This window comes from Pipistrellus kuhlii, unplaced genomic scaffold, assembly GCF_014108245.1.
Source record: "Pipistrellus kuhlii isolate mPipKuh1 unplaced genomic scaffold, mPipKuh1.p scaffold_m20_p_1, whole genome shotgun sequence".
NCBI lineage: Eukaryota > Metazoa > Chordata > Mammalia > Chiroptera > Vespertilionidae > Pipistrellus > Pipistrellus kuhlii.
The window spans coordinates 15,764,147-15,777,482 of NW_023425404.1; the positions used below are offsets into that span (position 1 = coordinate 15,764,147).

At 58.1% G+C, this 13,336-nt stretch overlaps 1 protein-coding gene across 2 annotated transcripts in view; it reads right to left on the reverse strand.

Annotated features, from left to right (window-relative positions):
- The window catches only part of PLEKHD1 (pleckstrin homology and coiled-coil domain containing D1), a 29,337-nt gene extending 16,348 nt beyond the window's left edge, over positions 1-12,989 (reverse strand). Inside the window, exons 1-6 of one of the 2 annotated variants that reach the window (XM_045579318.1) lie at positions 12,292-12,989; positions 2,995-3,088; positions 2,567-2,656; positions 2,253-2,329; positions 1,269-1,360; positions 248-300 (exon numbers count right to left, since the gene is read on the reverse strand). In XM_045579318.1, the coding sequence (XP_045435274.1) occupies positions 248-300; positions 1,269-1,360; positions 2,253-2,329; positions 2,567-2,656; positions 2,995-3,088; positions 12,292-12,440 (555 nt within the window). In that variant the 5' untranslated portion in view covers positions 12,441-12,989. Of the gene's footprint in view, positions 1-247; positions 301-1,268; positions 1,361-2,252; positions 2,357-2,566; positions 2,657-2,994; positions 3,089-12,291 lie in introns of both variants that reach the window. The other variant, XM_045579317.1, reaches the window with a different exon arrangement.
- Between the last annotated feature and the right edge of the window lie 347 nt (positions 12,990-13,336).

Sequence of the window (13,336 nt, forward strand, 5' to 3'; positions counted from 1 at the left end):
CACCGGAAGACATAACTCGTTAGTACACTGCCTGCCAAGAAGCTACGGCAGCTTCCAAGCACCGTCCTCTCGCCGGCCTCCCTGCGGGGCCGGTCAGATTCTCCAGACAGTTCTCTGGGTGCACAGCTCCCCGCATCACTCCTGAATGCCAGAAGCATGAGCCAGAACACCTTGGCTGTTCAGGGGTCACGGAGGGGGGGAGGGGAGGAAAGGGCGGCAATTCTGAGCGGCCTCCACGGGCGCCTACCTCTCTCTGCTCCCTCTGCAGGCAGAGTTCCTCGGTCTCCTCCATCAGCTTGTCTGCCAAAGTGAGCACACATACACACACACTCTCAGGAAAAGCCCCCTCCAGACGCGGTCCCGAGTGGCTGATGCCGCGGCCACCTCTGTCACCCCCGGCATCTCCCAAGGAAGCGGCCAGCGCAGCCGCACCAGCCCGGCCGGAGGTGGGGCCAGCTCCTGGGGTGGGAGCTGCGGCCCACCTTCCCGTCACTGTCCCTGCATCGTGCATTCCCAAGGGCAGCCTTGTCCTTGGAAGCTCGAGAGGGTTTCGGCACGCCCTCTGCACTAGTGTCTGCCTCGTGGGGAAGGGCGTTCCTGGGGCGTGGTGGGTGTTTGGAGCAGGCAGAGGGGAACCCCAGTGCTGGAGCCCAAGTGTCTAAGGAGGCGGCAAGGCAGAGGGTCCCAGGCGAAGGATCCAACCTCAGACTCAACTTCTTCTTTCCCAAGCAGTATGCTAACCAGCCAGTCAGGGCACAAGGGCCAGGGACCCTGTGGTCAGGTTTAAAGCAGGCTGGGGTGTGGGAGCTGGAGGCAAGCCCGGGACCCGGGGTCCAGGCCAAGGCAACAACATGGACTCCGTTTATGGAGCCTTTGCTGCGCACCTGACGCAGTGCCGACAGGCATTTTCTCATGTAACCCACCCCCACAGCACCTCCAACAGCCTGGGATTCTTTCTGTCTCCATCTTAAGGATGAGGAAATTGAGGCTTAGAGAGGCTGTGCTGCCGGAAGACATACACAGCTGGTCGATAAGCGACAAAGCTGGGCCCGGAGCCCAGGCCCCAAACCACCAGGCTGTCCTGCCTGCCCCCTGTCATGCTGGCCAACAGGACATTGATTAGTAAACTCTCCAGGCTCCAAGCTGGTGTCTGGCTCCTCGGAGCCTGCGAAGCCCCACTCAAGACTCCCCCCTGGGACCTCCCACAGCCCCTGGCCCTGAAGTGCTGCCATCAGGGAGTGTCAGCCCAGCCCGTCCCTCCAGCCAACCTAGATACTCCTGCTTCTCCTTGGCCAACTGCAGCCCCTGGGCCTCCAGGCTCCTGATCATGGCCTCTCCCAGCTGGGCGTTCTTCCAAGTCCTGGGGAGGGAGGGCAGATGGGACAGAGGAGAGGAGAGGAAGAAACACAAAATCGTGAACACGGAAGGCTGGAGGAGAAAGAGAATGTGCGTGTTCTGTGCTCGCCTGTCCCTCCTCCCCAAATCCCAGCTCTCATCCACCCTGGCTCCCCGGGCTCTGGGCGGGCCACCAGCCTGGATCGGTTTCAATCCCTGGAGGCTGGCCCAGCCTGCAAAGTGGGCCACCGAGGGCCGGGACAGCAGCACTTTGGGAGCAAAGAAGAGATTGCTTCCTGGCTGCTCTCTACAGCACTGAAGGCCCACCGCCCGGCGCAGGGCCTGGCGCGGGGCACGCACTCAGTGTTATTGGTTGAACTGAAAGCATGACTCAGCTCGAACAGGCAGGTGCCAGGACCAGGGTTTACGTGCGAATGGACTGTGTTGGGCTGGAGGTTTCTGTGATGTGGACCCCGATTTGCAAAGCTCTGTCTGTGCTAGGATTCATAGTGGGCCTGGGGAGCTGAGCGGGGGTTGGGAGGCAGCCAAGTCCTACGAGTGACGCTGGATTCACTCTGAGAACGGGAGACAAATGGAGTCCACGTCTGCCACCTGTGACCCTAGGCAAGCAAAGCTCCCTTTGCTCAAAGCTCACTTAGGAGACCACTACAGATGCTCTTGCCCACCCTAACCAACTCCCACAGCCCTGTCCTCAAGGAGGCCCAGACCTTTTCCTCCCCACCCTGCCCTCTCCTGGGGCCCCCAGTGCCCGCCGGGACCCCAGCAGAGAGAGAGAGAGAGAGAGAGAGAGAGAGAGAGAGAGAGAGAGAGAGAGAGAGAGAGAGCAGGGTCAGTCCAGCCCACCCCCTCCCTTCCCCTTTCGGATCTCAGGCTGCCCTCCTGCGGGGAGCACTTACACCTTCCCCGACTCCTGCAGCATCTCCAGCCACTGCGCCTGCTCAAACTCAGACTCCGCTGCCAGCAAGATGTTCCCCTGCCAGGAAGAGGGGCCCCGGTGCACCTGAGAGAAGGCCGCTCTGAGGACACGGAGGCTGCCCCAGGCCTCTGCAGGCCCAGGGCTGCTCCCCGCACCCCGAAATCCTATGGCACTGACCCCCATTCCCCCCGTGCCAGGCCAGGCCAATGGAGGGGTGGCCCCCAGGCACCTGAGGATCCCAGAGAAGCCGCTCTGTCCCGGCTGAGCCCAGGCTGAGATGAGAGCTTTACTCACATGGAAGTCCTGGTGGGAGATTTTCATGGCATAGGGCATGCTGGGCTCCTCCTTGGCCTCCACCAGGCAGCCCCCCAGGGGGATGACGCCCTGAGAAAGAACCGGAACAGGCAGCTCTCACCCCACCCAGCCCAGCCCAGGTCAGGTCACTCAAGGCCTGTGGGAGCCCTTAGCCAAAGCCAGGTCCTGCTGAGGGCCCAGGCCGGGAGCCAGACAAGGACTCTTCCAGAAGGAGGGGCAGGGCGGGGCAGGCTCCTGGGCACAGGAGGTTGGGGGCCCAGCCGAGGACGGGCAGGGGGGATCTTGTGCCCCAAGAAGGATTTGTTCTTTAGACTCTGTGAGACCACAGTCCTCCACCCTCACAGAACACCCTCCCTCCATGTTCCCCTGGGCCCTCCCCGCTGTGGCCCCGGGGAGAGGCCCCTCACCTTAGGATGTATATTGAAGTGTCTATTGGTTTCAAAGCTCTTTTTCTCACTTTCCGAGTAGTAAAGAAGGAAGCTCTCTTTGATGATGAAGAACCTGCAGCAGGTGGTGGAGAAAGAGGGACACCGGGGAGAGGAGGGTGAGGTTTCCTGGGACAACAAGAGCGTCCTTGGGGGCGCCGCACTCACACGGGGAGCCCAGGGGGCTACCACGGCTCAACCTCGCCAACTCCGTTCCACATCTGGACAGAGGCCTCGGCTGGCCAGCTGCCTGCTGCCCCAGGCAGCACAATCCTCACGCCAGCGGGCAGCTGAAGTGGGAGGCCCTCAGGGCTGGCTCCTCCATCCCTCCTGAGCCGCCACCCTCAGCACCGGAGGGCACCTGTGGTGCTTCCTCATGGGCACCCTCAGCCTCTGGAGCCATTGTCTCAAGTCCCTTAGGGTCCATCTTAGGAGGGGCAGAAAAAAGGTGGCGGGGGCGGGGAGAAGAAGACACAAGATTCCAAGACGGATCCTATGACAAGTGATCATGAAGGCTGGGGAGCAAATGACTGTGGGAACCACGCTCTGGGGCCAGGCCTGCAGTCTGCACGTCACCTATGCACTGGGACCCTTCGCTCCACAGCCTCCTTCTGGGACTCGGGTCTAACGCAGGGTCTCTGGGCCCCTGGTGCTTTCTGACCGTTGGGGAGACCACAGCCTGGATGCCCGTATCTGGAGCTCTTGCACCCACCTGGGGACCCTGTAGGACTAATGCCTGGAGCTAAGATAAGATGATCCCCCTGGGCCTTTAAGCCCCAGGGCTCAGGGACACTCAGGGTGGCTGGCCCCTTCCCCCCAGGGTCCCTGCTAACGCCACTGGTGACGTGATGGGCCTGGGAGAGCTGGGAGCAGTGGTCAGCTGGAGCATGCTCAGATGGGCATGTGTGACTCTCCTCTGCTCTGAGTTCAGTGACGTTGTGCTGGTAACTTGATACCAGTCACCGTGGGCGTGTTTTACACCAGGAAAATCATCAGACGCTACAAAGCACTGTTCCACCCCACGAGAGCCCGCTGCTAACCAATGACCAGCACTCCTCTTGTGAGGAGCTCGGAAAGGTGCTGGTGGGCATGATGAGGTCAGCGAATCTCTGAAGATCCCCCCAACCCTGGGATCTTTCTGAGATCTCTGACAGCTGCCACCTGGCCTCCCCTAGGAAAGCGAAGCAGGCTTTGTCCTCTGGTGTGTCTCACGCCCACCCCTGTTCTCTATTTGCACTGACCCTCCCGGCCCAGCCAGACACCACATGGAGCTGTGAACCTCAGAGGTCTCCTTTTCCCCCCTTAGTGGGGAAAGAGCTCGTGAATACCACCCTCTGCAGGATGGCGAGAACATTCTGGGGCCTCCAGCACCTGACCCTTGTCCATTCTCAGCTCTTGCCCTTCAGTCTCTCCGCTCAGCCAGACAATGAGCTCACGGCTTCCCACCTCACTATGTCCTGCAGGATCCTGCAAAGACCAAGCACTTCTCCCTGGAGTGCCCTCCCTCTCGCTCTTCATCTGGCTGAACCCCTCGCCCTGGTGGCCAGCCCAGCCCGCCCTGCCGTCTGAGCTCCTTCTGCACTTGCTGACTGGGCTGCGCACTGGCACTTCGAGCGCCTGCCACACCCTGTGTGCCCATCTTGTCCTGAGGACCATGTTGGGCTCCTGGAGGGCAGGCTATGCCCCTCAGTCCTGTGAGCTGACAGATATTTCTAGGGACCGTCACAGTCATTAAGAACACAGGTTTGGCATCACACAGAACTGCCATTTCCCAGCGGGGGGAGGGGAGGGTGGCCTAGGCAAGTAAGTTCACCCTCTGAGCTTCAGTTTACTTACTTATTTATTTATTTATTTATTTATTTATTTTTATCAATCTTTATTGTTCATATTATTACAAAGGTTCCTCATTTCTTCCCCTCTCCACCAGGTTTCCACCCCACCCTCCGCCCCCTCCCCATCCCCCATTGTCCTCATCCATAGGTGCACAGTTTATGTTCAGTCTCTTCCTCCCTCCCTTTCCCCGATAGTAAATCCCTTTTCAGATAGTATAATAAATCAGTTACTTAGCATTTTCTCATATCAATAATACCTCCACATGCCCAATGATACACTTCACACAAAAGACATTTCCAAATAGGTCAACCAGCCTCATCCAGGCCCCACCCAAGGCACTCACAGATCAACACCCCAGTGCTATACTAACTCAACAATCCAGATCTAAGCCTTCATCACTTGATTCAGCAGACCCTCAAGTTCCCGCAAAAGTTTCCAGCCATGTCTGAGAGGCAGCTGTGGGGCAGGGGCAGGCGAGGAGCGAGCTGTTCCGGGCCTGGCTGCTCCGGGCCTGGCCTCTGTTGCTCTGGTTCGTTCCACAGCCAGCTGCTCCGGGTCTGGCCACTGCCGCTCCCGATCTAGTTGCTCTGGATTTGGCTGCTGCTGCTCCGGGCCTGGCCGCACCCGACCCGGCTGCTCTGGGCCTGGCCGCTCCCAGCCTGGCAGCCGCTGCTCCGGGCCAGCTTCAGTTTATTTGCCTGTAGAATGGGGGGCGGGGAGGGGCGCAATAATACCAACCTCATCTGATCATTGTGAGGCTCACATGAGATTGTGCTTATCACTCCGCCAACCTGCAGAGGCTCTAGACAGGGCTGAGTGGCTCAGTGGATAGAGCCTAGGCCCAGGCCTGAAGGTCCTGGGTTTGATCCAGGTCAAGGGCATGTACCTGGGCTGCATGCTCGATCCTCAGCCCTGGTCTGGGGCACATGCCAGAGGCAACCAATCAATGCTTCTCTCTTTCTGTCTCTCTAACAATCAATGGAAACGTACCAGGTGAGGATTAACAAAAAAATTAAATAAAGAAGAGGAAGCATTCTGTCTTTCTCTGTCACATGAAGACAGTGCGAAGGCAGATGTCTGCAACCAGGAAGCGGATCCCTACCAGAGCCTGACTTGGCTGGTTTGGACTTCCAGCCTCCAGAACAGCGAGGAAATGCATTTCTGTGGTTTAATGGAACAGTTTAACAGATGCTGACGTCTATGGTATTTTGTTATGAATACAAATACCTTCTTGCTTTCCCGACTTCCTCCCCACTCAGAGCAGAGCACCGTGCCAGGGACTTGGGTTGGGGGTGGCAGGCAGACGATCACTAGACACATAGGCAGAGAGAGAACAAGGGCTCGGAGTCCAATGATCTCTTTCCCTCCAGCCGTGGCTTCAGGCAAGCTCCCAGGCTGGCCGAGTCATCCTTTCCCAGCTCCTCTATAAAATGGGGGCGCAAATCTCTGTCTCATGGGGAAGAGTCACTCATTGATTTAACGAACGGGCCCTGCAGAGCTGGGCTGGCTGTGCAAGCGCTGGAGATAGTCATCGTAGATTTAGGTGTTCTCCTGTGCCGGCTGCCTGCAAAGTGCTCTACAAGGATCAGACTATTTGATCTATGTAACTCTCTTGGGAGGTAGGGCTTTTTGTTCCCATTTTACAGAGGAGAAAACTGAGGCTTAGAGGTTAAGGATTGTGTGCAAGGTCATACAGCTAGGGCAGAGATGGAGCTGAGATTGGAACCCACGGCAAGAGTCCCCGCTCCTGCTCCACCATCACAGTCTGCTTCCTCCCTCAGGTAGGTACCTGGGCAAGAAACTGATGGACCAGAGGCGGTCGGTACCAGAGCTGGGGTAGTCAGGACCAGAGCTCTGCCACTTATCGGCAGTGTGGCCAGGGCAAGTCACCTCATCTCCCTGGGCCTCAGGTCCCTCAGTGTCATTTGAGGATAACAACAGTACCTAATGCTCTTAGCATTGTCCAAATAATTAAAGGAGCTTGTTCACATAAAGTCTCAGAACACTGCGTGACGTATGGTAAATATTCAATACCTCTGACTTTTATCAGGACTATTAATGTTCATTATTACTAGGCTCAGTGTCTGCGGCAGCCTCCCCTGACCTTTCTCATTTGAGCGCACACAGTTCCTACCGGCGGGAGCTCTTGGCTCCAGCTCCGCTGGCCAGCTTCCTGTCCCCAAACACACAGCACTTTGCCTGCCCAACTCCAGGCCTGGGCAAGGCTCTGTCTGAGCCCCAGCCCTTAGGACCCTCCTTGTCTGCCCCCCGGGGCTGTGGTGAAGGGTGGAGAGTGTGAGGGAGGTAAGGGGTCCGTGTCAACATTGACTACCTCCCCTCTCTAGTCTTAAAAAATAGTATTTTCACCTCTAGATTAAGGAACGTTTACAGGTGCCAAGACACACACTTTGCTAAGTGCTTTATGACATTACCTTACGTAAATCTCTCACAATAACTCTGAAGATGGAGATACTTGTTTTCAGGTTTTACTGATGAGGAAACAGAGAGGCACAGAGAGATTAAGCAAAAGTAAGAGGCAAACTGGGACCTCGGTCTGCTGACAAGCCCAGGTCCCCTGTGTTGTGCTCGGTGATGCCTGGTCCTCCTCATCCCCTGGCACTGCTGTGACTTCTGGTCAGAGAGCATGAAGGAACCACATGGGACAGCCAGGTGCTATGCTAGGCCCTAGGGCTTGAGGATTCCCTGCCCTTGAGGAGCTTATGGTCAAGTGAGGGAGAGAGAGAGAATAGAAATCAACAATCTAAAAAGTAACTGATGTTTATCGAGCTCTTTCTTTGTGCCAGGCCCTGTTCTCGTAGCATCATTATGCACGTTAACTCATTCATTCCTCACGTGGCCTGGGAGAGGTACTGAGCACAGAGAAGTTAAGAAATATGCTCCACATCACACAGCTGGTAAGTGGGGAGCTGGGCAATTTAAATGTTTACTGCAAGACTGTAAAGAACCAGGATACCCAAAGGCACTGGAAAACACCAAGTACCTGGTGGCATAATAAAAGCACCAAGACAGCCCTAACTGGTTTGGTTCAGTGGGTAGAGCATTGGCCTGCGGACTCAAGGGTCTCAGGTTCGATTCTGATCAAGGGCTTGTACCTTGGTTGTGGGCACATCCCCAGTAGGGGGTGTGCAGGAGGCAGCTGATTAATATTTCTCTCTCATCAATGTTTCTCACTCTCTCTCCCTCTCCCTTATAAATCAATAAAATATATTGCCGAAACCGGTTTGGCTCAGTGGTAAAGCGTCGGTCTGCGACGGAAGGGTCCCAGGTTTGATTCTGGTCAAAGGCATGTACCTTGGTTGCGGGCACATCCCCGGTAGGGGGTGTGCGAGAGCAGCTGGTCAATGTTTCTTTCATAGAGTTTCTAGCTCTCCATCTCTCTCCCTTCCTCTCTGTAAAAAATCAATAAAATATATTTTTAAAAAATCAATAATATATATATTTAAAAGCACCAAGACAGTGACCCTGATACCCTGAGACACTATACGTTTGGATGAGATACAGAAGGAGTGCAGACCAGCAGGAATGAATGGTTTAGGTGTCTGGCCAAGGGAATGCTGAGAGGAGGGTTTTGAAGAATGAATAGGAGTATCTTGGGAGTAAGTGGGAGGGGAAGATGCGTTCCAGGCAGAAGGAACAGAATGGGCGGGGTGTCTGGGGGTGCAGCCACTGGCCCCAGGGTTCCCTGGCACTTAGTGAATACTGTGAATCAGCTCCCCGAGGCAGGGACCTACCAATGCCACACAAGAGCGAGGAGCTGCTGGGCTGGAGGCAGGACCCGCTGGGGGAAGGAGGGACAAGGAATGCCGATGAGTTCACCTGTGTGCTGGACCGGCCCTCCGTGGGGTTGACCCTGAGACGCTCCAGTCCTTTCCTCCTTGCCTCTGAGCTGCCAAGGTTTTTGCCAATAGCAGAGTAAGTGGAGGTCAGCCATCAACCTTACCCTCTAAACACCTCTCCCTGATTCTCTATCTCTGCAAAGTAATATATATATATTTTTTCATTTTTTTATTAAGGTATTATATATGTACATATCTTGCCATTGCCCCCCCACTCCCATACATGTCCTCACCCCCCAGAGTTTTGTGACCATTGGTTATGCTTATATGCATGCATACAAGTCCTTCTGTTGACCTCTTATCTCCCCCATATCTCCCTAACCTTCCCGCTGTAATTTGACAGTCTGTTTGTTGCTTTACTATCCCTGTATCTATCTTTTTGTTCATCAGTTTATAATGTTCTTTATTATCCATAAATGAGATCATGCGGTGCTTTTCGTTCATTGACTGGCTTATTTCGCTCAGCAGAGAAGGAATGTTTTTGATTCCTTTCTCCTCTTGTTGCCCAAGGGAAGAAAGCTGGCCCTTTAGCTCAAGGTCATCCTCCCAGCCCAGAAAGGGAAGGGCTGCTTCAGTGGCAGGGACTGGAGGCCCTGAGACAGACCTCAGCGGAAGAGGTTTTATGAAACCCAGCTGGTCACAGCTGGCTCCATCCTGCCCATCCCTTATTTATGGAGCCCAGGAGCCTTTCCAGGCCCCCTCCCCTCAGCGGCCCAGCGAGGGCATCGATCGCCCTAATGGCACAGCTCTGCGGTGAGGGCCTGAGCTGCCCCCTCCCAAGCCTTCCTGTGGCCGCTGATTAGCTGAGGTCTAGAGCCTCCATTTCACAAATGGGGACCTGGGGCCCAGGGGGTTCTGCTGGGAAGGGAGGGGTCTAAGCATGGCATCATGCTTCTCCCACCCCAGACTCTCTCTGGTTGGCTCTGTTGCTGACCCAAGGCTCCTAAACCATGTGTGTGACCATGGACACAGGCCAGAGTGGGCAGGAGGGATGTGAGTTCTTTCCTGAGCCCCAGAGGAAGGGGCGTCTGCACAGTGGCAGCTCTGGAATTCGCAGGCCAGATGGTTTCTGAGTGGCTGTGGGGGTGCTGAGGGAAATTCTTGGGGTGGGGGGTGCTCCAGCTCTCCAAGCCCTCCCTGGCCTCACTACTGTGCTTTCAGCCAGGAGCCTTGTCGCTGGCACCGCCCAGCCCTGGAATCAACTCTGGTGCAGGAGCCAGCCCCCCACACCGTGGGTGAAGAGGGGTCAGGGACACATCCTGAGGGTCCTCACATTTCCTAGGGATGAAATCAGGTGGAAATGCCCAGCAGGAGAAGTCTTGGATGACAAGACCAAGAAGCAATACCAAGGACAACAGCCAGACCCACAGGAGGAGCGCTGGCCGCCTGGAGCCACAGAGGCAGGAGAGAGAGGGCGGGGAGGCGGGCTGCTGATGGAATCTGAACCTACAAGCACCTTTCTGCCCCCACTGGAGAGTCCTGGGAGAGACAGGCTGCTCCTGACCTGACCCCATGGGACCTATAGCTCAGACAGCACAATGCGGGAAGCCCCTCCCAAGATGCTCCCCAGGCTGCCCCAGGCCTCCAATTAGGGGATCAAAGAGAAGCTTAACTTCGCAGGAACTCAAGGAGCCTATATCCCACTAAATCCCAGAGAGAAGCCTGGCAGGGCTAATAAAAGCGTGGGTGTGTGTGTGTGTGTGTGTGTGTGTGTGTGAAACCAGCCACGTTAAATGGGTAAATGGAGAAATACCACCCACAGCTCCATTTGTTCTGTGGTCTTGTAGAAATATTAAATTATTCATCAAAATAGAACATCAGAACCCCCACAACCACATCCCCAGGACCGGCGGTCCCGGGGACATTAGCTCAGGGTGTGGGATGGGAAAGAGCATCTGGACACGCGCCTCGGCTCCTGGCAGGATCGAGATCTATAAGCCATTGCAATACTGAATCTCAGATCTGAGGGTGCCTTGAGGGGGGAACTGTCCAGAAGACCCACTGCTCCCAGCCAACGCAGGGGGCTCCCTGCAAGTTCAGGGCTGCGAGCTCCCCCTCCCTTCAATCCCTTTCAGGCCCATTCCTAAGTGGAAAGCAGCTACTGCCTCTGAGCTGGGGACCAGGAAGCTAGTGCCCAAAGACTAAGGCTGCTCTGACCCCCACACACCTTCCGAAGGATGGAACCATCCATCGCTCCCCACACCGCCTCAGTCTCAACTTGATCCTCCCCTCGGCTTAGTCTCTCCTTCAGTTCCAGCTTCTCTGCCTGAAGTGCTGGAATCTCTCTCTCTCTTGTTATCCTCATCCGAGAATATCAACCCCTCCCCCCAGTGATTTTTAGAGAGAGTGGAAGGGGGAGGGGAGGAGACAGAGGAAAAAGAGAGAGAAACATCCATGTGAGAGAGATCCATGGATTGGTTGCCTTCCACAAGGACCCCAACCAGGCCAGGGATGAACCTACAACCTAGGTACCTGCCCTTGACTGGAATCAAACCCCGGACGAACCCCCTACGCTCTAACCACTGAGAAACACCTGCCAGGGCTGGGATCTCTTTTCCCACGGCCCAGGTTTTACTTTAAAAGAAAAAAAAAAATTACTTCAGCCCTAGCCGGTTTGGCTCAGTGGATAGAGCGTGGGCCTGTGAACTGAAAGGTCCCAGGTTCCATTCCGGTCAAGGGCACATGCCCGGGTTGTGGGCTCCATCCCCAGTTGGGGGACTTGCAGGAGGCAGCCGATCCATGATTCTCTCTCATCGTGAATGTTTCTCTCTCTCTCTCTCTCTCTCTCTCTCTCTCTCTCTCTCTCTCTCTCTCTCTCTCTCTCTCTCCCTTCCTCTCGGAAATCAATAAAAATATTTTTAAAGATTATTTCAATGTCTAGTTGGAGGGGTTGCCAACATCCGCTCATCTAGGCTGGGCACAGATCCTCCCGGCCCTTCCGCCCTCCCTGCCTGAGTCTTCCAGAAGCGCCCTCAGTGTGCCGGGGTAGGGGGTAGGAGAGGGTGCGAGGTCCGACACCCAGCGGCGCCTCCAAGCCCGCTCTGCGGCCGGGGGAGGGTGCTGTGCGGGGGAGGGTGCTGTGTGGGAGGGGTACTGTGCGGGGGAGGGTGCTGTGCGGGGGAGGGTGCTGTGCGGGGGAGGGGTACTGTGCGGAGGAGGGTGCTGTGCGGGGAGGGTGCTGTGCAGGCGGCGGAATGGGCCGTGGGGTCCCAGGAGGCTGCCTTTGGCTGGAGACGGAGCTACTCCTCCCGCAGCAGCCTGGCCCAACCGGCCCGGCCCGCTCTTACCGCGGCCGCGAACTCTTCCAGCCCACACCACCCTCCGCACCCAGCCTGAACCCCTTCCACAGAGCACCCCCCCCCCCCCCCGCGGCCGGCGGGGCCGCCCAGCTCCCCAGCCCCGGGGGCAGGATGAGAACCCACACAGTCTGGGACCCACGACTTCCAGGCACCCAGCTTGCAGAGGAAGGGGGCGAGCCCAAGGTCACAGAGGAAGGGAGAGGCAGCGCGGTAGGGAAGGGAATGGGAGAGGGTCCCGAGGCCCCGGACCCCGCCCGGGCGGTGCCCAGGGGCGCGGGCGGCGCACTCACCGGCGGGACCACTTGGCGGACGGCCGCCCGAAGGGCCGCTTCCACAGCACGCCGTACAGCTGCACTTTGGTGCTGATGTCCAGCGCGTCCGGGTCCGCCTGCTCCAGGGACGGCGAGGGCGACACCGAGTTGGACTTGGACGTGAACATCCTGCCTCAGAGGGGCTGCCCCCGGCCCGGGCCGGCCCACGCACTCCCCGGGCAGGCAGGGGCGCTGGGCTCCGGGCGAGGGCGGCGGGCGGCGGGGGGCGGCGGCGGCGGCGGCAGGCCGCTCCGGGAGCCGTCGGGGCGCGTCTCAGGCAGCGGAGCCCCGGAGCCGCCGGGTGGGAGCTGCCGCATTAAGGCGCGCGGGCCCGGAGCGCAGCGCCGAGGGGGCCCGGGGCGCGGGGCGCAGCGCCGAGGGGGCTCCGGGTGGGGCGGGCCCGACGGGAGCTCGGCGGGAAGAGCGGCTCAGCATCCAGCCGGCAGCATCAGCTTCCCCCTCTGCCCCCCCACCACGCACCCCCCTCTCCCCCCAAGACAGCCCCGATTCCCGCGGCCCCGATTGGCTGGGCTGGGCAGGTGCGCGAGCCGGGGCCGCCGCGGGCGCCAATCAGCGCGGGCGCCGGCGGGAAGGCCGGGCTCCGAGCGTCCGCTCCGGAAGGTCCCGGCGGGTCGCTCGGCCCGGGGAGCGGTCACGGCGCTTCCCCACCCCCGCCTCTCGCGCGGATCTCTCGCCCGGGCGGCGGCCTTCTTGTGCGCACCGCCTACATCGGCACTGGGAACACGTCTGCTTCGGGATGGGCTTGGAGCCGCAGGTCCCCTACGCGCCGCTGGGCGAGGGGGAGTGAGCAGCGAGGATTTGGGGTCAGACCGCCGGGCTCGGGATCCTAACTCAGTCCTTGCGTAGCACTCCGGGAAGCTGCGGAGAGCTTTGATTTTCCCACTGAAAAGCGCAGATGCCTGTACCTCCCCAGGCAGAGCGGTGGCCCAGAAAGACTTAGGTAACTGTCCGAAGCGCCGGCTCCAGAGGGGGCTCCGTCCCGGCCGGCGGCCGCTCCCCGCCC